The following is a 22,875-nucleotide window of genomic DNA, read 5'->3' on the forward strand; positions in this document are numbered from 1 at the left end:
AGTTGGGGATTTTTTTTTCCCCTTTAGTTTCAGAAGTCTAACAAGCGCTGTTAAAACCAAATACTTTCCTGTTTAATTCTCTATAATTATAAAGACAACATCTCTTTAAAGGGTCGTTTTCCTACTAAGTTATGGGAACATGGGGAATGAACATGAATTAGAAATTCACCTAAGAAGAAATATTGATGAGAGAAATGCATAAGACAAATGTTCATCTGCATTTATAATTTTTAATGTCATTTTTTATATAATGACATTCATCTCACCTATTAAATTAGCAAAGGTTAAAAAAGTCTTCCCTGTGCATTAGGTGGTAGAAACACAACCCTGTTATAAATCACCTGAGAAACAGGACTGAGATACACCTGGCAATATCACATATATCAAAACCTTAAAATGTATTTGGTGTACTAATTCTAGGAATTGGTCCTCAGGAAATAATCACTGATGTGTACAGTTAAAGATGTGGCTTCTAAAATGCCAATTTAAATTTTTTACTTACTAGCCAACTTAGACAAATTATCTACTTATTCTTGATCTGAGTTTCTCCATCTATAAGAAAGAAAGGATGACACCTACATTTCAGTGTTGTGGGCATGAATAAGTAAGAAAGTTAATAGAATCAACTAGGCACTATAGTAAGCACAGAGTCAAGGCCTGACCATTAGCTATTACTCTAATTAAATCTTACTATACAGATAAAATAGAATAATATTTAGCCATTAAATAGGATATTCTAGAGAAACAGACTACCACCCAGCTTATGGGCCAAAGTTGGCTTGCCACCTATTTTTATAGATAAAGTTTTATTGGAACCTAGTCATGCCCATTCATTTCCATACTGTCTGTGGCTATTGTTGAATTATAGTAATAGAGTTGAACAGCTGAAAAAGAAACAGTGTGTTTCACAAAGTTTAAAATTGTTACTATTTGGCCCTTTACAGAAAAAAAAAAAAATTCCAGTCCCTATTTAGAGGAATGTTGATTATCATGGAAAAAAAAAATATTTCTCAACATATTGAGCAAAGTTTTCTAACATTAACAAAAAAAAGTATTTTTGTTGAGTTATATACATCCAAAAAAAAGTATGGAAGCAGATCCTTCAAAAGTTAACATAAGTCTGATTAAGGGGGATTACACATTTTATTTCCTTCTTGGCGCTTCTCTTTAATTTCTGAACTTTAAAAAATATTAATGAGGAATCATTTCTATCATCAGAGAAAAGTTTAAGAAAGAAACTAAGAAGGAAAGCGGACACTGAGATACAGGAGACAACACATTTAGTCGTTAAACAAAATGAAAATTTTCATGGGTGAGAGAAACATAGGTTAGTATTCCTGCTTTGTTCTTTCTCATCCCCCCTCACAGAGAAGAATGTGAACAATGGAGAAAGGGTAGGAAGAAACCAAGGGAACATGATAGCAAGAAATTCCGTGTAGATTGCCCCTGGGTGGCATATGGGAGAGAACAGGGCCAAGGGTTCACGGGGGCTGAGGTCCTACTCCCTGTGAAGACTGAGAAGCCATGTGTCAAGACTGCGGCAAAACCAAGACAGATGGCAATTAAACGAGCCCAAGAATGATCTTCTCCAGTATTGAAAATTCGCTGTAAGTGAGCTGTGTCAATAAACACCCTGTGCAACTATCCGCAGCAGTCCTGATTAATGACAGATACCTGTACCCCAAAGAATGCACACTTCCTTGAAGGTTATATTTCCCTGCAAATGTTCAGTCTTTTTCTGAATAAAATACATGCTTTCTGCTCTTCCTCAGTTGGAGCCCCACAGTCAGAGGTGGGAGAACCATGAATGGGAATGTGGTTTGGGCTTCATTTCATTTTGTTTGGTTTGGAGCTAAGCAACAATTGGGGTATGGAAGAGACCAGGCATGCTGGATGCAGCAGTCCACTCCATTTGATATAGTCACAGCTTTAAAGGAATGTCCAAATTCCTTTAAATCTGGAATTCGGAAGTGACCGTCTTTGAGGAGGAACTTAATCACCATAATTCCTGGATTGTAGCATGGTCCTCTGCTAAGATAGGCTTCAGTGATCTGCCTGGCCCTGCTTCCTGCAGAAGCCGTGAGAAGTAGTGTACAGAACTCCAAACCACAGGTCAGAAGGTCTGGCTCTGCAGCTAAAAGTTGGTTGACCCCAGCCAACTCACTTTACTGCCGGAGCCTCTTTCATTTATAAAGCAGAAATAGATAATCTCTTTTGTAATTCATAAGATTTTATGAACATAATAGTTATCCCTTGGTACCCACAGGATTGTTTTTAGGGCTCCCTTATATATCAAAATGTTGACTACTTAAGTCCCTTATATAAAATGGTACAGTATTTGCATATAACCTACACCTCCTCCTTTATACTTCAAATCATCTCTAGATTACTTATAATATCTAAAATAATGTACATGCTAGGTAAAGAGTTGTTTACAGGATATTGTTTAGGGAATAATGACCAAGGAAAAAGTCTGTCCATATTCAGTTGCGGATGTAATTTTTTTTTTTCTGAATATGTTTGACTGGAGATTGGTTGAATCCAGAGATGGACCCCCACCACACACACACACACACACACACACACACACAAAGGGCCCACTCCAAAAAGGAGAGAGTTTTGAGGGAAATAGGAGTCAGTGTTACCGCAGAACACTAGCACTGGTGGTTATGAAGCCTTGAGAGCCCAACTAGCCTAAAGACCAGAAGCAAGTAGCTCCCTAGCTGAAGTCTCTTCTTCCTTCAGGCCTGGTGGAAAGAGCCCATTCTGAGAAGAAGAGACAGACTGAGCAGCGACTCTGGTTTCCCACTTGCTGCGGAGCCCCGGGCACAGTTTACCCACCATAAGCCCCTTTCCTTGTACAAACTGAGTGGGAGGAATCTGGCAGCAGAGCCCACACCCAAAGCACTGGCCCAACGCCTGGCGCAACGTGCATCCTGCCGAGACGAGAGCCGCTTGGACACGGCCTGGAGAGGGAGGTCGCCAGCCAGCAGGTGGCATATCCTCCTGGGATATTTCAGAACACACAGCTCAACACTTCCAGCAGCTCAAGATGCTCTTTTTAAAAATATATATATATATATATTATTATTTAAGAGGCAAACAAACAAAAGTCTCATCAATAATGTACCAATATGTATTATGTGACCTCTCAGGGAAACACATTATTCAAGGGGTGAATGGCAGGATTCTAGATTATTTATAGCACACCAATGTGCGGTGCTTTCTAAATCATCTTGTATGCCCATTCCCCAGTGAGGCCCTCCCTGGGTTGCTGGCACCGAGTCAGCACTACACGGAATCACTGGGTCTAGGTTCCTATGGAAATATTGTCCCAACAAGAACATTTGCAGATGCTTTTTCAATCTCTTCCAAATCTCCTAAAACAGAGGCTGCAAACTTCTCTGTAAAAAAGCCGGTTAGTAAATATTTTAGGCTTTGCTGATTATACGGACAATCCCTGTCACAACCATTCAACTCCTTCTTGGTAGCTCAAAAAAAAAATCATAAAAAAAATAAAATAAAATAAATCATAAACGAATGGTGTGGCTCTGTTTCAACTTGATATATGAACACGGAAATTTGAATTTCACATGATTTTCACATGTCATGAAAGATTGCTTTCTTTTTCTTTTTTTTCCCAACAATTTCAACATATAAAAAATCGCTCTGAGCTTGAAGGTTATAAAGCTGGCGTGGGGACAGATGATGAGCATCCTGACAGCTGTCCTGTAGTTATAACAGGTCCTCAGCCACAGTAGATCTCTCTTTACTTACTCACCTCTCCCTCCCAGCAATGCAGTGAAGTTAATGATATTAATAACTTGCTTAAGGGGAAAAGAAGCTCACTCCCCAATCTCTGCCCAACAGTTAGGCTTCATCATTTGTTTCCTTGACTAACTCCTTGAAGGGGCTCATCTGTTCCAAGTCATGCTAGTATCCAAGGTCATACTCTCCCCCTGTCACCTGTGCACCTTGCATTGGCCCTTGTCTGCCTCACAACTTCTCACCAGAACAATAAAAAATAGTGGAAAGAAAAGTCTCCTTGGGGTCCATAAGTAGAGAGACATGCACCTTACTGCCTCTGAATCTCTCTTTTTTTCTGCCTTCCAATGGACTTTGGATGATCCCAATGGATGCATCAGCCAGAGTTCAGTTTACCATGTATCTACCATAGTAAATACAGAAAGGAACCCCAAAAAGACAGCATACCTACCCTGTTAATAAAACATAAAAGAGGTAAAACTTCAAAATGATTTTCCTTTCCTTTGCTAAGACAGACAGTGCAGCGTGGTAGGTAGAATAATGCCCTCAAAAATCTCCACATCCTCATCCTCCAAACCTGTCAATATGTTACCTTATACGGTAAAGGAGTTTGTAGGTGTGGTTAAGGACTCTGAGAGAAATGCAAATCAAAACTACTCTAAGATTTCAGCTCACTCCAGTCAGAATGGCAGCTATTATGAAGATAAACAACAATAAGTGTTGGCAAGGATGTGGGGGAAAAGGCACACTCATACGTTACTGGTGGAACTGCAAATTGGTGCAGCCAATCTGGAAAGCAGTATGCAGATTCCTTGGAAAACTGGGAATGGAACCACCATTTGACCCAGCTATCCCTGTCCTCAATCTATACCCAAAAGGACTTAAAAACAGCATACTACAGGGACACATCCACATCAATGTTTACAGCAGCAAAATTCACAACAGCTAAACTGTGGAACCAACCTAGATGCCCTTCAGTAGATAAATGGATTAAAAAAATGTGGCATATATACACAATGGATTATTACTCAGCAATAAAAGAGAATAAAATCATGGCATTTGCGGGTAAATAGATGCAGCTGGAGAAGATAATGCTAAGTGAAGTTAGCCAATCCCAAAAAAACAAAAGGTTTTCTCTGATATAAGGTGACTGACTCATAGTGGGGTAGGGAGAGGAAGTATGGGAGGAATTGATGAACTCTAGATAGGGCAGAGGGGTGGAGGGTAAGGGAGGGGACAGGGAGTTAGCAATGATGGTGGAATGTAATGGACATCATTATCCACAGTACATGTATGAAGACACAAATTGGTGTGAACATACTTTATATACAAAGATAGGAAAATTTTGTTCTATATGTGTAATAAGAATTATGATGCATTCCTCTGTCATGTATTTAAAAAATAAAAGCAATTTTAAAAAAAGGACTCTGAGATGGGGAGGTTACCCTGGATTTTCTCTGTGGGCTCCATGAAGGCACAAGATTTCTATACGAGAGAGGCAGGAGGGTTGCAGACAAGGGAGATGGGGAGATGGATGCAGAGGTTGGAAAGATAATGGGCCGTGAGTTGGGGAAGGCAGGCTGCCTCTGGAAGCTGGAAAATGGAAGGAACTGGATTTGCCCTCCGAGTCTCCATTGGGCTCACCATGCTGCTAAATCATTGTAGACTTCTGATCCACAGAAGCGCAAGGGGAAAAGCGTGCTTTGTTTTAAGGTACCCAGTATGTGGCAATTTGTTACAGCAGCAATAGGGACCTTGCACGTTGCAGCTGCTGAAAATGTTACAGATAAAGAGACTGCACAGGTTTTAATAAGTCAGTCACCGGATCTCATCACACCTAAACCCTGAAAAGCGTGAGAAAAGTCTACTCCTCTCTCATGCTTGGTCCCTAAACTCCCAAACTACGGAACATTGAAATAAAACTGAGGTATAAAAGGGAAGGTTGAAAGGGGTGAGTGGGCAGTTAGAGAACACTGCAGTCATATACAAAAAGCATTACCCGAGAGGACTGCAGAGGATGAGATAGAAATGGAATGTGACTGTATTTATAGCAAAGCCTGCCTCCCCTCTCAAGTATGTGACAGAAGAGCTGTTTCAAAGTTTTATTCTTCAAACTTGGCTGCAGCACTTGGCTGCTTCTCAGAACTGTGCTTTTGTATTTAGCTTTAAAATATAAGAAGCAACCCATGGTTAAATTGTAGGCAGAGGTGGTACCGGCAGGAAAAATGCTGTGGGGAGTGGAAAGAGGTTGAAATGTTATTCTTACTTAGTTAGCCGCTTACGAAAAACAAATAGAGGATAAAATAGCAAATGGCTTGGAAAAATTCCAAGTTGAAAATTTCTGAGTACCCTGACATCAAGGGTGGTGTTGCCACAACGCTATCAGACACTAGGATGGAGGTGTAGTGAACAGGCAGAGAGTAAAGAAAACACTAGCCCTGGCTGTCAGGAATCCCCTCACTCATGTACTGTAGCTCAGTGGCACCAGACATTTTTGAAAAGTCCAGGGTAGTCCAGTCTGACCTTCTAGGAAGCACTATAAACTAAGAGTCATGATCTAAGTCATGAGTTTTGATCTAAGCATTCTAAATTTTGCTATTAATGACAACCAAGAAACTACATAATCAAATCATGGTAGGTTATCCACATAGAATACTACACAACCTTCAAAATTGACAATGATGACAACATATTATGGCACAGATTAATGCTAAGGACACAGGACATAGGGAAGCATAAAATAAGATGCATGCCATGATTATCCATGAGGTGAACATATTGTATACTTCTGATACAAATTAGAAGACTGGAAGAAAACAGGCCCAAATGCTAATTTTAATCATATAGGCATCATAGGAATATATGAGACTTTTTTTTGTCTCTCCACTTGGCGCTAGGAGTCTTTTGAAAATGAATTACTACTTTTAAAATGGAAAAAAAAACAACTATTTTTTCAAAGGAAAGGAAGAAAGAAAATTGGTTGGCAGGAAGCTCAGTTTTACCAATATCTTACCATATGAGTTTGAGAACTAAAAATGTTTATGTTTTCTCGCTTCAGAGTCCTCATGTGAAGCATGAGGCTATAATTACACCATGTACATCTTCTATATGTAGGACAGACAGCCCCCGCTCCAGGATGACTTGACTTATGAGTTTTCAACTTTAGGACAATGTAAAAGAGACACGCATTCCATCGAAAGCATCCTTTGAATTTTGAACTGGGCTCTTTTCCCAGGCTAGCAGCAAGTGGCACAAGTCCCCTGTGAGGTGGGGCAGCAGCAGCCAGTCTCAGCACCCAGTCAGCCACCCACGAGGGACCCTGCAGTTTAATGCCTGCCACGCACGGTAGGGTGTAGGCATTAAACGTATCTTTATTTAGCATATTTTCAATTTATAATAGTGTTATTGGAACAGAATCCCATCATAACTTTATGAGCACCTGCATTATAAAGTATACTATATTATAAACATACGGCTCCTCTCTCACATAGCATCCATTACCTGGAATGATTTCTTGGCTTGTTTCCACTGGGCCAAAGCCATTCCTTTCTAAAAGACACAATTCACATCTTCAAATCTCTTCCTCCTTTGTAAGCTGCACTGTCCACATCAATTCTCTTAGAATTATTTACAAACAGCTTTGATATTATTGTACATAATCTGATTTCTTCCAAAAAGCTGCAGGCTTTCAAACAAAGTAAACAGATTTAAATACTGATAGCAGCACTTGATGCCAGTATTTACTCCTTGCAATTCTGTTTCCTTGTCTATAATATATGGGGAACACCACCTACCTAACAAGCTATTCTGGTGATTAAGTGATTCAATATGTGTACAGTACACACCACAGTATCTGGTACATTTATTATGGCCCATAAATGCTTATTTTCTTCCTTAATCCTGCAGCACTCTTGGTCTCCCCAATTACACTGAAGCTTGTCTAGATAGAAACTGTGTACTACGCTATTTTTTATTCCCCGTGCGGTGTTTTTTCAGAAGCAAATGTTCAATAAATATACTATCTGTTGATTTGATTTTTGCAAAAAGCACTGAGATTCAGGCAGAGACAGACTAGAAATTGTTATTTGATTGAATCATTTCTCCCCAAAAAAGACATGCTCAGTCCTAACCCCTGTACTTATGTGCATGACCTTATTTGGAAATGGGGTTTTTGTGGATATAATTAATTAAGATGAGGCTGTACTGGATTTGGGGGTGGTGGGGATTAACTCCAATGACTATTGTCCATGTGCAAACATGGAGGTAAGTACACAGGGAAGAAGGCAAATATTGGAACAAGGAAAGAATCTATAAGACAAGGAACACCAAGGATCTCCAACAACCACAAAGAGGTAGGAAGGGGCGGGAAAGGATTCCTACCTAGAGCTTCAGAAAGAAAACAGCCCTGCCACACCTTGACTTCACACTGTGAGAATCAATTCCTGTTGTCTTGAACCATAGTTTCTGGTTCAAATAACACGGAAATGTTCAGAAATGTTGTACTGACAGATAGATACAAGCTACTTCCTGTTTTCCCAACCAAAAAGCTTCCTGGAGCCAGGTAAGATTTTTTTTTCCAGGTAAAGCATTTGTTCAGGTCCATTTGATATTAGAGTTGTGTTCCTGGATATATTCCCTCTTTGTAGAGTTATGTAGAATAAGGTTGGGTGAATAAATGTCATTTTGTTACTGTGGTGACATTAGGCCCAGTGTCATCCTCCTCTTGCTACTTTCCCAAATGATGTTACCATCAGCCAACCAGGCCCAAATCCTGAGCATAATCCTTGAATCCTTCTCTCTCATCCTCAACCTAAAATTAATCACATGCCAATTCAATTATTTTCTAAATGTGCTTAAAGTTTCTCTCACTCTTCTTCATCTCTAAAACCACCACCTTAAATCAATAATGTTCAGGAGATGTCTCTTAAAAACACTTTAATAGCAAACTGAGGCTCTAAGAAACAGATCTGTCTTATTTCAAGTCGGTATTCTTGGATTCCACTTCTGGTAACAGCTAACTAGGTACTTCAGAATAACCTTCTTCCCCAGAGCAACCAGGGAGGCTGAAAGCTAATCTGTTACATAGGTTTGAAGGCATCCAAGAGCAACCAAGGGAGTACGAATGTGTGAGGATATGATCTGAAAGAAGAAGAAAGCTAGGAAGGTGAGCCTGATGATTTGAACTGCTTTTTCCTCTCAAAGGTAGCACCCATTTCTTAAGCAAAAGGCGTAACGGAGAAGTCGAACAGAGAGGCTCTAGCAGCCCCACGGTGCTAAAAAATTAGAGGTCAGGGGGCTCTAAGGAAAGAAGCCTGAATGAGCACCCAGGTTTTAATTGGAAACAGAGGACTTTTTACAAAGAAGAAAGGTGATATGGAAATATACTGGTCCTAATAAGAACAAAAGATCAGCTCCAAATAATACCTGGCTAGATTAGTCATTTTAACTGACTGATATATTTTGAAAAAACTAAATCCTTTCAGGAGTAAGATAACATTCCCTTAGAGCTTTGAATTCTCTCTCCAGTGTTAGTTGTATAAACAATGCCCAGAATGTCAAAAAAAGTAACTAGAAATATGGAATAAGAGAGGGATAATTTTAACAGTCTAGCAAGTAACAAAGATTTTGAAGTATCAGACATAGACTTTAAAATAACTATGATTTTTTTATGTTTTAGGAATTAAGTGACAAAATAGAGAATTTTGGCAGGAAAGTGGAAGCTATAATAAAAGAATTAAATGGAAATCTTAGAACTTAAAAAAAAAGCAATAACTAAGGTTACAAATTCAATGGGATGGATTTAACCACAGATTATCTAATCAGCTGAAGATAGAATTAGTGAAGTGGAGGACGAGTCCCTAGAAAATATACGAATTGAAACAGGAAACAACAAATGAACTGAAAATACAGAAAGAATATGAGGAGCGTTTGAAACTCAGAGGGAAAAAGTGATAACATATACATCGAGTTCCAAGAAGAGAAGGAAAAAAAAAAAACTAGGCAAAGGCAATATTAAAATTTTAAAGTTAGTGGCTGAGAAATTTTCAAGCACCAAATTTAAAAAGTAATATGAGCTCTAAGGAGAACAAATAAAAGAAAGAAAATCACAATTCAGTAAAATTGTTGAAAACAACGTAAAAGAAATCTAAAAACCTGTAGAAGGGAAAAACAGATTACATTCAAAAAAGCAACAGTAAAACTTCCAGTTAACTTCCCAACAGAAACAACAGATGACAAGAACAATGACAGGTATCAAAGTATGGAAAGAAATAACTGACAGTCTGTAATTCTGTATCTAGAAAAAAAAACATTTCAGAAACTGAAGATGAGACACAGACATTTTTAGCCAAAAACTGAGCAAATTTATCTTCACCAGATCTGCACCCAAAGAATATTCTAAAGGTAGTTCTTTAGACACAAGAAAAATGACCCCGGATATGAGCACCAAGGTATAGAAAAGAATCAATAGAAAAGATTGTTCCAGAGCAAATCTATATAACCATCATATAACATATTTTAACAGATAAAATTAAATTTTTTATTTTTAAAAAAATGACAAACTCTCGAAAGTTAAAACACACAACACACACACACACACACACACACACACACATTTTTTTCACCCTGACCACATCACACAATACCAGTAGACATCCTCCTTTTCAAGACAATCATTAGATCTATCAAAACAGTGATCCAATAAACTGTGGCATCATTCCAAATAGGAGTCCTATCCACTCTAATGACTTAACTAGCTGTCTTTCAATGGCTATTTCTTTCCAGTCTTTTGATATTATTGGCCATGGGGCTATCGATATTCTTTTGGAGGGGGTACTGGTCTAGATCTCTCTCTTTGCATATGCTTTCCATCCCCTGGCTAGAATACACTTTTAGACTTGAGAAGGCCGACCCAAAAGATTGTTCATTTCCTCTTTTCATTTGTATTGGCAAACTAACAGAATCTTTAAAAATAACCCTCCTAACTCCCATGATTTTAAAGCTTACTTATTTTTTTCCATTCACAGCCATCTATTGGATTTTATTTTATTTTTTTTTCCTTATTCGAAATTGTGCCAATAGGGAACTTCTTCTTTGGTCATTCAAGTTCTCCACTGCAAAGGAGTGTCAACAGCAAGATAAACTGCCAATATTAGCAAAATCCTGCCCTCTTTGAAATGAAAAGAGGAAAAAAAATGGGAAGATGAAATGAAGCCTTCAACAGACCAAAGGCTTTTCAAATTAGAAAGTTATACTCACGGAAACACATCATATTAAACCATACTGAGCAAGTCGCCACTGTAAAAATACCCCCCCTTTCATCTGTGGACACCGATACCACAGCCTGGGACTTGCCTGCCTGCCTGTCTCCTGCCAACCAAGATAATATGATGGGAAGGTTTTCTTCCAGCAAGTCTAATCCTGGGAGAAAAGGAAAACAGAACAATTTTTTTTTCCTAAGGCAAAAAAATGTTAAAAAATAAATAATGAAAGGAATCTTAAAATGCAGTCTGAACAATTGAGTGAGTTACCCAAAACACCCTCTGAAGTTAGTCCTTGGGAATTTTATTTAATGTTAAAAAAAGAAAAGAGTGAAAGAAAGAAAGCCATAAATATTCAGGACCCAAACAAGCATTTGTTTTAAGCATTCTGACTTACCTGTTTTTATGGTTTTTGTCTGGGTTAACATTATCAAGGAAATTAAAAGAATAACAAAAGAGGTAAAGAAGGAATAGATGATAGCGTAGATTTCTTTATTAGAAAAGCCCTATTTGTATACGGGGTAAAAGCGGGAGTTCATAATCCACTTGAATCAAACCGTGTAATATGATGTATTAAGAACTATGTAATGTTATGAACGACCAATTAAAAAAAAAAAAGAAAAGAAAAGCCCTAGAGGGGCTGGGGATGTGGCTCAATCGGTAGCGCGCTCGCCTGACATGTGTGCGGCCCAGGTTCGATCCTCAGCACCACATACCAACAAAGATGTTGTGTTGGCGGAAAACTAAAAAAAAAAATAAAAATTCATTCTCTTTCTCTCTCTCTCTCCCCTCCCCCCCCCCCTCTCTCTCTCTCTAAAAAAAGAAAAGCCCTATAAGGTTATAACTGAAGAATATTTTACAGATCACCAGCCTAAATAACCCTTCACTTTGCAAAAGACAGAGTTGGACTTAACGGGAAGTAGAATCAACTGCAGAGCCAAACATGAGCTGGTACAAATTCAGTCAGAATACATACCCTGCTATCTTGGTGCAGCTACATACTCTTAGCACAACACTCTTCCTGTATATACATACAGGGAGAAGGTGGATAGACAATCCAGTTCTAAAGGCATGTGGTTCAAAACTTTGTCCCAGGAGACTGTCTGAGAACTCTCAGGAATAACATAGTGAAAAGACCCCTCGTCTTTCTTCCTCATTACCTCAAATCCTCCCTTCAGCTTATCAATCACCAAGTCCTATTGATTCTGCCTCCAACACATCTCTCAAATGTACCCCCTCATCTATATTACCACTCCCACCGACAATGGATGTCATTTGTCCTTACCTGAATTCCTGGGCATTCTTGAAACTGCTCTCCTGACTATACTCCCACCATTTCTCTTATCCTCTTTCCACCCTGAACTCCCTCCACACTGACTACCCATAAACCCCCACCATGAACCTCCCATGGACTTTCCTACTTCAAATGCCATTCTTCACGTTGAACATATAACTTCTCTGTCCCCAATCCTTCCATGGAGAATTTTCCTAATGAAGTATAAAAAAAAAAGGGCCTCACAGGTTTCCCCTGGCTTGTGGGATAATCCTGCATGAGTCAGAATCTTATCAGCAAACAGATGGTAGACATATAGCAGCACAATTCAAGAGAGATTTACTTCCAAAAGCACCAAGTATAAAGAAGGAACAGGGTAGAGAGGAACCATAAACAAAACAAACAAACAGAAAACCGTGTCTAGTGGAAGTAGAGCCAGATATTGTAGAAGCTTCCACAATGGTTCACAATGATTTCCTTGATTCTAGTGCATCCTATAAGAGTTAGCTCTCACCTAGGGCCGGACCCAGTGACTTGTTTTTAATGTAAGAAAGAGATGGGACATCTTGTCCAAGATTGCTTATCAAAGGACTAGGCCTGCCATCTCTGCCTCTTCTCTGCCTCTTCTCACCTGTTCACTGTTGAAACAAGTTGCCACAGTGTGAGCTGCTCTATGGACAGGACATGTGACAAGGAACTGAGAGTGACTGCTAGCCAACAGCCAGTGTGGAACTGGTGTCATCACTCCAACAGCTTTTGAGCAACTGAACCCAGCCAAGGACATCAGGAGAGAACACAGAAGTGGACTTTTCCCCAGTTAAAACTTTAGATGAAACTGAGATTCCAGCCAACATTTTGACTGTAGTCTTTTGAGAGATGATGAGCCACAGGAACCTGTCTGAACCCGTGTCACTAACCCACAGCAACTGTCATAACAGATCTTTTGTCTAAATCACTGAATTTGAGATGAATAATAAAAACTAGAGCTACCTGAGGGCCCAAGGGATAAGTAGAGGAAAAGGAAAGCTGTCAGGAGCCAGAAGAGGAGAACACTCTGCCCCAAGAGCATCAGTGACCTTCAGTCAAGACCTTGCAGAGAGAGCACCAAGACCGTGCAGAGAGAGCACCAAGGCAGGAATCCTCCTCTGGTTTCTCTCCAGGCTTCTACTGACCATACTCAACTGGAAACCCAAGGTCACAGGAGCCCTGCAAATGTAATCCACATGGCTCAGTGTTCTGGAGCAAATGAGAGCATGTAGAGGGGTAGAATGTGGGTGTAGAGGCACAAAGGGAAGACATCTGTGCAGCATCGAAACTCCCTGACATGAAGCATGGGGTCTTTCATGCCTGGCCCTAATCTACCTATCCAGCTTTATTTCTCAACCCTTTGTCATAGAAATCAAGGTCCATGGAAAGAGCCACGTGAAGTTTACAGAACTCAGTATAAAACATCACAGCTCTGCCCCTTTGCATGTGCCAGTCTTTAGGTCCCCTAGACTTTTTCCCCTTCTCCACCATGCCAATCCTGTTCATCTTTTAAGAATGAAGGCAACTGCCAAATCCTCCAATGTCTTCTACAACCTAATCACCCCCTGCTGGTGTGGCGTCCAGGGCCCTTCTATCTCCTCCCAGACTCCTTGGCTTGCCTCTACCAACACGGAAATTGTCAATCACCCATCTTCCCCCTATTGGCTTGTGGGCTCATTCAAGACTCTGCCCTTAAATTGCATTCCTGACATCTAGTAGTGTGATGACATCAACATACATTTGCTGGTAAAATGGTTTCCAATCCTTGTCCTGCCTTGATCACCAGGATTTGCAAGTTCCCAGACTTAGTTCTATCACTGCCCTGTATGAATTTGAAGATGTCCTTATATCTGACTTCTTCCGTGGACCCAACCTCTTCAGTCTCATTTCCCTCTCCTTGCTGCATACCTCTGCCTCTGAAACTAAAACAGCATTATGTTTACTTTCTGGAAGTATGTCTACACTAGCTTCTTCCCAGGACTTTGAGAGTTCACAAATATGAGGGAAAGAGACCTTGGGATATCAGAGTAAAACAAAGGTTAGACTCAAAATTCCAGTAGAAAAGGAATCAATACCTAGAAACTAACAGGTAAAGGAAGCCATTAGTGACAAAGCTGTGGAACTGTCCCATGACATATCAGAACATCAACTTTTTCTCCTTCTTTTCAATCCCCTAATTCACCCATGACACTGGGTGACTGACAATGTACAGTGTTTCTACTTAAATAATTGTTGCTGCTATCTATATAACATAAAATTACTACTGCATAATAATTGTTCAAATGTCATAAATGTTATTAACAAGTCAAAGAAACAAGTTGCCACCAAGGAGACAGCTTAGTTAACTTTCACTGTTGAATGTTAAATCATCACAATTAAATTGTTTTTTTTTTTCTTCTAATGCCTGACTAAATTTGGTTGAGCCTTAGTGTAATTTAGGTTATCTTAGATAGATTGTCTAAAATATTTCAAAAAAATGTTCAAAAGATCTTTAGAATGTATTTCATCTCACAGCATTGTTTTGATATCAGCCATTAATTTCTGAGAAGACTAAAAGTTTATAGAACGTAACTTTGAAAGCATTGCAGAAAGGTATTTGCACATTATTTAGATGAATTCCCTCACATTACAAAAGATAAAGTGAAGCTGGAATAATATTTTATTTATTAGTTCAATGGTGGGTACGTGAGGTTCATATTTTATTCTTCTTTTACCGTACATGGACACTGAATGTATTCTTTTTGTGAAAGTATTTTATAATAAGTAAGGAAGGAGGAAAAGAATGAACAAGAGAGAAAGACAAAACAAGAAACAAAGATAGGAAGTTCAAGTTCACCTTCAGAGAGCCAAAGCAGTAGGAACTAATGTTGGGATCAATGACCCAGAGCCCCCAGCTCCCTGTTCAGCATTTTCCATCACAGAGTACTGCCTCCTGACCCGGAACCAGGTCAAGGAAAGCTAAAATGTTCTCTTCCATTCACCATCTAAGAGCCCCGAGTTCTACTAAATCAAATTACCAGTCTAGTTTGGAAATTTGTTTAGAGACATTGTTAACAATACTCAGAGGGGAAAAAAAATCAAACAAAATCAGAAAGCAATCTACTCTTATTCAAAAAGAAAAAAATTTCTAGTTATAAAAGGGAGTAAACAGTTCAGAAAATCTTTACCCAAGAAACAAGACATCCAGTACCTGGAATGCAATGTTAGCATGACAAATAAGAGAAGTGAACCTAGGTCACATCCCTGAGGGTAAGCATCAAAGCCAAAGATCTGCCACATAATATTTGCATTTATTTGACTCAGCCAATGGCTGCTGAGCTCCAACAATGTGGTCATGGCACTCTGTGGCTGATAACAAAGTGACTTCATCAGATGCTACCAAGAACTCTGACCTGTGCGATCAGGCTCCTTGGACGTCAGAACCTCACTAGGCAATTGCTGGGGAGCCTTAAGCAAGTTATTCGTCCTCTCCATACTTTCATTTTTTTTCACTTGTAAAACAAGGGAGTTAACTAGAAAATCTATAAGAAAAAGCTACCAAAAAATCTTTTGCTTCTAGCACTATGACAAGAGCTCCATTCTTCCAAATCTGAAGAGGTCTATGAATCATTATGAAATAAAATATCCAGTTAAAAACACCTATTTCACCATGACTTTGCAACACCTATGGTACCCAGAGACTAACAAAAACTAAGTAAGTGCCTTTCAAACTTAGTTCAGCACCAGATTCTCCTAGGACTTCTTTAAAGTCCGACTTCTATGACCCAGCCTAGACCAATAAAATAAAAATATCTTGAGGAGGGGGTCTTTTGAGGATTAGTGCTTCTCTAAAAGACCCCTAAATGATCATTTCAGATATTGTCACTATACTGGGCAATTCAATGACCCAGGATACTTAGGATCTGGGAATACGAAAAAGGCTGACGGGTCTGGATGTCTTAATGAATAATTAAAGTTTCTTTTAAATAGATCTTGAATGTGACCAATACATTTTTCATATACACCTCCAATCCAAAAATGTGAATATGAAGGATGAAAAACTAAATGTGAAAGTCTGCTCAAGACAATAAATAAATCATGCCTTGGGAAAAGTACAACTTCTCACAGTTAATGACATGAAAACATGAAAAGAAAATGAAGAATGTTCTCAAGACTGTGGGCCTACAGATCCCACCCATCATTACTCATGTGTCAGAAGGTTGCCATCCTAAATGGTGTTTGAAAGTGACAACAACCTGGTTGACAAGAACATCTTGTGGATGTCAAAAGAGCTGGAAGAGAGGTTTTTAAATGTTTTACCACAAAGGAATGATAAATGTTTGAGATAAAGGATATGCTAATTACTGTGATTTGAGCAGTTCATAAACTATACATAGAGCAAAACATCACATTGTATCCCACACATTTGTGCAATTATTATGTCAATTAAAAATAATAAAAATCAAACATCATGAACATGATCCTCCCACTTATTATTCAGAAGTTTGCCCAGATGCTCTACTTCTCTAATTTGGCTTTTTTTTCCTGAATCAAAACAACTCAGCCCAAGCAAAACTTCCACACTGAAAACATCTGAGACAAGAGAAGGAAGCAACAAGCAAGAGAAAGAAAACAAGAATGAAAGTGAAATTTTCATAAAGGTAAATTTTAGTTGCAGTTACCTAAGAAAGGGTTTGGTTTTATGGGCCTCAAATTTGAAAAAAAAAAAAAAAAAAAAAGAGAGAGAGAGAGATCACAGGGACAAACTATCGCTTCCATAGAAAATGCTTTGAATTGATCTTGCTTTCCAGAATGAACTCTGAATGACATCTCAAGGTTAACTTCCTTCTGTGGGTGTAAGCTTTGGGTTATAGCCAAAGGCCCAGAAGCACTAGAAGTAGAAAACCACGTGAGTCTCCCATGTTTCAGGTATACCTCTGTGAGTCCAGTGAGACAGATTCACCAAGTTAGAAATGGTTCTGGGGCCTGGACACTGCACAATTTTTCTTTCAGATAAATGGAACAGATTCAGTGAATTGCTTTTAGAGAGGAATTAATCTAGCAAGGAACACAAACACATACATACCCCTGCAAAAGTGTGTCACAAGGAAGCAAGATACATTCCCATCCCTAGTGGCCATATCTCTAAAGAACCACAATGATTGATAAGTTTGTTTCTCAATTTAAAAAACAAAAAACTGGTAACACCCAAAGAGTAGAACTCAAGTTCTCATGAAACTATAAGAATATCTTTCCTTTCAACATAATACCAAACACTCTAGCAGAAAGGAGTTTGGATTGTATGACCTTTATATTTCCTATTAACCTTTAATAATACACAGATTTACAATTCCCTGAATAATATAAAATATTTGTATTGTTTGCTTGTGTCTTAAAAAAGCAACTTACTATATATAAATTAACAGTATCGATACTTATACATTCTATAATTTATTTTCTCTCCGAGGATCACTGTCTCTATAAGACTCATGGATAAAAAGAAATATTAATTACATACCACATTATGTCCAAGTAGCATTAAGGTAACCCATTCCCATATCTATAGAGTGAATAACCTCCCAAAAACTTTCATCCCCTTTTTTAGGATCAAAAAAGTTAAATAAATTACTTAAGGTCACAATGCTAGAAAGTGATAAAGTTGGAATTGTAACCCAGGCCTAACTCCAAAGCCCACTCTGCTACTAGCCTAGCACAGGGCCTCCTAGTTTGGGGAGGAGAAGGAAACAATAAATAAATGTCTTCCCATTATTCAGTATGCTTCACTAATTGCTCAGCTCCGTTAATCTATAGTAAGTTTTTCCTTACTATACTTTAATAAGCATCCTTCTTAGAGATGGATTATCTCAGCATTCAAATTAAGCAAAAAAAAAAAAAAAAAGCAAAGCAAAAAAGTACTGAATTTTATACCCAGAGCAAGGATAACATGAGAGTTCAATTTTCACAAAAGAGAAAAATTACCTGTGTTGATCATCCAGGAATATCAAGTTCAACATTGTCCATATGATTAACATGAATTCAACAGAGTTGCCGAAGGAACCAAACCCAGATGGCAACTCAGATGTTTAATGAAATGAATCAACATTAATCCATTTCCCTTATTAATATGTAATACATTTTCACAAACATGTAGAAGGAATGATTTCCTTAAGTATATTGTTTGCAAAAATAACGTCATGTGCCTTATTTCCTGCTTTTAAAACATCTTCTTCTGAATTCCCTATTTGAATTCACAGCATCAATGTCTATCACCCAAGGTCAAAAATCTAGTCATTTTGACTGTCTACTTGCTGCCTAATTCCATATTCATTCAGTTTCAAGTTATTTTTAATTCAGACTCTTCACTCCCTCTGATCAGTCCCTCTCGATTCTGGAGGGAATTGCCCCGCTAGATTAGTGTCTTCCTTGCCCTTTTCACAGACACAGAAACAAACATCCTTCCCAGAGCCTGCACCCTGTCTTGACAACAATCCATTTGGCACACAGGGGGCAGGACTTTCAATCCCAGAGACATGGATTTTACAACTCTCAGTACACAAGTGTTTTATGATTAAACTGCTCATAACTCTACAATCTGGCTTTGTCCAGCCTCTCTCTGCAAAACCTTACCTCTGTTTACTCCTTGTTTTTTATCCCTATGCCCAAACTAATCATTTCTGCTGGCTGTTTACTTCCCATAACTCTGTGCCTTTGCTGGGGAGCAAATCCCTTGCAATGTGCTTCCCCCGCCCCTCTGCTTTCCCCATTCAGCATCCCTATACATCTTTTAATCCCAAATCCAAAGACCACTCCTCCCTAAGCCCATCCTGACCTGGGAAGCTGGGAGAATTCTCCTCTTATTCTGAGAATTCTCCTCTTATTCTGTAACACTCTACTCAGAAGACCTCTGTTTTGGAAAATCAATGCTTAGACTCTATTGCGGTTATGTGTGTACCTCTTTTGTCTCCTGCCAACTATAAGCATTTAATGCAGGCATATAGTCCATATCTTGTACATGCTATGAGAACAAAGAACTTTCAGTGGATGATGTATCATACATTACACTGTAAAGGCCTATATGCTGAACAGGGAGAATACATCTCCACTGGCATTGTTTAGACAACCTTCAGGCTTAAACAAAACTAAATAGAATAATATTTTTCAAGTATTGAATACCGAGTTTTTAAGTATGATCAAACCTAATTTCCTTGAATTTGAGAATTAGATCATCAGAGGATATGAGAAGAAAATACTGATTTATCATTTAATGCAGTTTGGGAAGAAGACATTTATCTTGCTGTCAATCACCCGTCATCCCTTACAGAGAACAGACACACAGAGCTGGCCTGCAGAGTGTTGAAGAAGCCGTCTGTCTTACTTTGCAGTAGACTATCATGTTGGGAGAACTCTCTTCTGGATCAGCAATCCCCACTGCTCTTTGATCCCCGGATCCCTGAGCCATCCTGAGTGTCTTCTCTCACACTGTGAAAATAAATGGATACACCATTAAGCCATGAAAGAATTTTTTTTAAATAAATTCTTTGAAATGCAAAAGAACTAAGTATCTTTTGGCAGTTGCCATGAAAACAAAACATAATTTTTATTTTTCTGATTAATTTACAAGATATTTCTTTAAAAGTTAGGGTATGTTCTAATCCCAAATATTCTTCATTTTCAGCCCAGAGTCCTGTACCTAGGGGCAGATATATGCCCATCTTAAGCTCCTGAAGACAGATGAAGACAATCATTTTGATGTTGATTTCTGTCTTACCAAAGCCAAATTTCTGATTAATTCCATGCATTAAAATGTGAATCTTTAATTATGGAAATGCAAATCAAGATCCCAAGGAGATACTACTCCATTTCCACTAACATGGTTATAATAATAAAAAAACAAAAATTCAAAAACACAAGTCTTGTCAAGGAATGGGGGAAATGAGAATCCTCATTTGTTGCTGGTAGGAATGGAAAGTGGTACAGTCACAGTGAGAAATGGTTTAATGGTTCCTCAAAAAGTTAAACAGAGAATTACCATGTGATCTAGAAACTCCACTTCTAAGTATATAGTCCCAAAACCTGAAAACAAATATTCAAATACTTGCTCTTGAAGGTTCATAGCAGCACTGTTCATAAGAGCCAAAGAGTGGAAGCAACCCAGATATCCATCAGTGGACAAACGGATACACAAAACATGTACGTATATCTGATGGAAGATGATCCCACCATAAAAAGGCGTGATGTTCTGATACACTTCACAGTGTGGGGGGATCTTGAAAACATTACGCTAAGCGAAAGAAGGCAGACAGAAAAGGTGAGATATTGTAAGAGTCCATTTATGTGGATTATCCAGAATAGGCAAACCCAAAGAGACAGAAGACTGATGGTTGTCAGCAGCTGGAGAGAGGGCAAGAGGGAAGGGGGTCACTGCTCAAAGAATATGGAGTCTCCTCTGGATGATGAAAATATTTTGGAACTAGAAAGAGGTGATGGGTCATAGACTAAACACCACTGAATTATATATTTGAATATGAAGCAAGTTCAGTTCTTGGTGTGACATTATACCTGCTGCATGACCTTAGGCAAGTTAAATAACCCATGGGTACTCTTGTTAATTTCCTACCCTGAATGCAGCAGACACCTGCTGTATGCTCAGAACCATGACGACACCATCCTTTTACATTGACTCTCATCAGTGAAATGTGAATTCCACAGTGACCTTGTAGGTAAGGGTCAAAAAAAAATGAGGAATGAAGGATAGCTTAAAGCCATAAGAGTCCTTTACAAATGTTATCACTAATCCAAGAGCCTGCCTGAATTATTTGCACAAAATTCATAGGCTTTTCATCAAAGAAACTTTTATAAATACCATACCTAACCAAAAAAAAAAAAAAGGCTATCCACTCAAAATAAAAAACTCAGGAAATATTCTATTATAAAATAAATTGGTACCAAAGGTCATTCCATAAAAATAAATTTGGGTGGAAGTTGGAGAGACAGGAATTTGTAATCTACACAAAGAATTTAATTGCCCAACATATCCCATTTGAATGATGTTGCCGGCTTTCTTCATCATTTGTGAATTAGAATGTATTTTAAAATTAGATTACATGAAAAAATAAAGAGCATCATTGTATTACCTCCACTCTCTGTTATATCAGTATTTCCATGAATAGAGTACTACATGGAAACACTGATTATTATTCTAATCAGAGGCTTTTAAAGTTAAATGAACAGCACACTGTTTCATTTTTAAAACAACTACTTAGTTGCCTCCTCCTTTGCCCTAATACAGAATATAACAGAGCATGAAAAACAAAAACCGAATCCATTTATGTATGCTCATTTATCTATGTAACAGAGCCCTTTCGGGTCTCCATTGCTTTATTTTAAAATGAACACTTTCTCTTTTAATAAGCCTATTCTTTTCCACCTAGAAAACTGTGCAATAATAGCAAGGTTGGAAATGACCTAGAAACAAATGTCTCAGCCCTCCTTCGCCTTTCCCCAGCCACCCCCTCCCACCAACAGAAGCATCTCTGTTGTTCAAACAGGCGGATGTTCCAGGACCTGGTCTGTAAACTGCTCAGTGAATGCAGAGAGTCTATGTTAGGAAATTTAGTGAATCTAGTATTCACTAGAAAAGCTTCTATTTTGGGTTCCTCTATCAACTTGTTTTGAAACTCAGACAAGCTGCTTAATTCTTCTGTGTCTAGAAAGAATCTTTTCTAAAATAGGAATATAGCTACCTTCTAGTCCATATGTCAACAAATGGAGCGAAATGGACGTGAAACCTATGTAGGTAAGAATTTTAGAATTCCATTCACTGGCTGTAACGCTGAGGCTCCTAAAATTAGAGAATCAGGTTTTCATTCATTACAATATGCTGTAAAATATTTCTTTTAAATAAAGTGCAGCAGAAATAAGTAGGAATGTTTTAAATTTAATGTAGTAAAAAAAAAAAAAGAAAGAACCTTCTCCATTTTCTGTATGTATATTACACTTGTATACTCACAGTTGATAATCCAGGGACTTTCATTACACTATTCAAAGAATGTAATAATTTTTCTGGAAACACATAATAATAGAAAAAATAGAAAGAACACAGGTTAATCATATTAATTTCCTATAATGACTCACAGCTAACAAAAGAGGAAAATTGAAAATGTGCTCAGACTATGCGTGGTACAAACTTGGAGAAGATACACCTTAGTGGTTACAAGTTGGCTTCTGTCATCCGATCTGACCCCAGGCCTCCTTGCTCACTAGCTGTGTGATCTGGACTACATTACTTCACCTCTTTTTGCCTTTTTTTTCCCTTTATCTGTCACAAACCACAGTCCTAGCATAATTTTTAATATTTAATATATCTCCACCTCCAGCCCTGGTCTGCAACTAACTAGCTGTCAAAACCAGGTCAAGCTGCAGCTTCCCCAGACCTCAGATGGACATAAGCTATGCAAACCAGCATCCTTAGACCTTGAACCTCAGAACTTCAAAATTTCTGACTTACTTAGCAACGACATGCTAGAATGTTCCATGCCATCTCCCTTCTATCTGCCTACATCCTAGCCCATC

General features: G+C 38.5%; 1 protein-coding gene across 4 annotated transcripts in view; it reads right to left on the reverse strand.

Annotated features, from left to right (window-relative positions):
• Positions 1-19,762, reverse strand: part of Rgs6 (regulator of G protein signaling 6) — a 557,159-nt gene extending 537,397 nt beyond the window's left edge. For all 4 annotated transcript variants that reach the window (XM_077799511.1, XM_077799513.1, XM_077799512.1 and 1 more), the window contains exon 1: positions 19,679-19,762. In XM_077799511.1, the coding sequence (XP_077655637.1) occupies positions 19,679-19,762 (84 nt within the window). The remainder of the gene's footprint in view (positions 1-19,678) is intronic.
• Between the last annotated feature and the right edge of the window lie 3,113 nt (positions 19,763-22,875).

The sequence above is a fragment of the Urocitellus parryii genome, chromosome 6 (assembly GCF_045843805.1).
Source record: "Urocitellus parryii isolate mUroPar1 chromosome 6, mUroPar1.hap1, whole genome shotgun sequence".
NCBI classification, from domain to species: domain Eukaryota; kingdom Metazoa; phylum Chordata; class Mammalia; order Rodentia; family Sciuridae; genus Urocitellus; species Urocitellus parryii.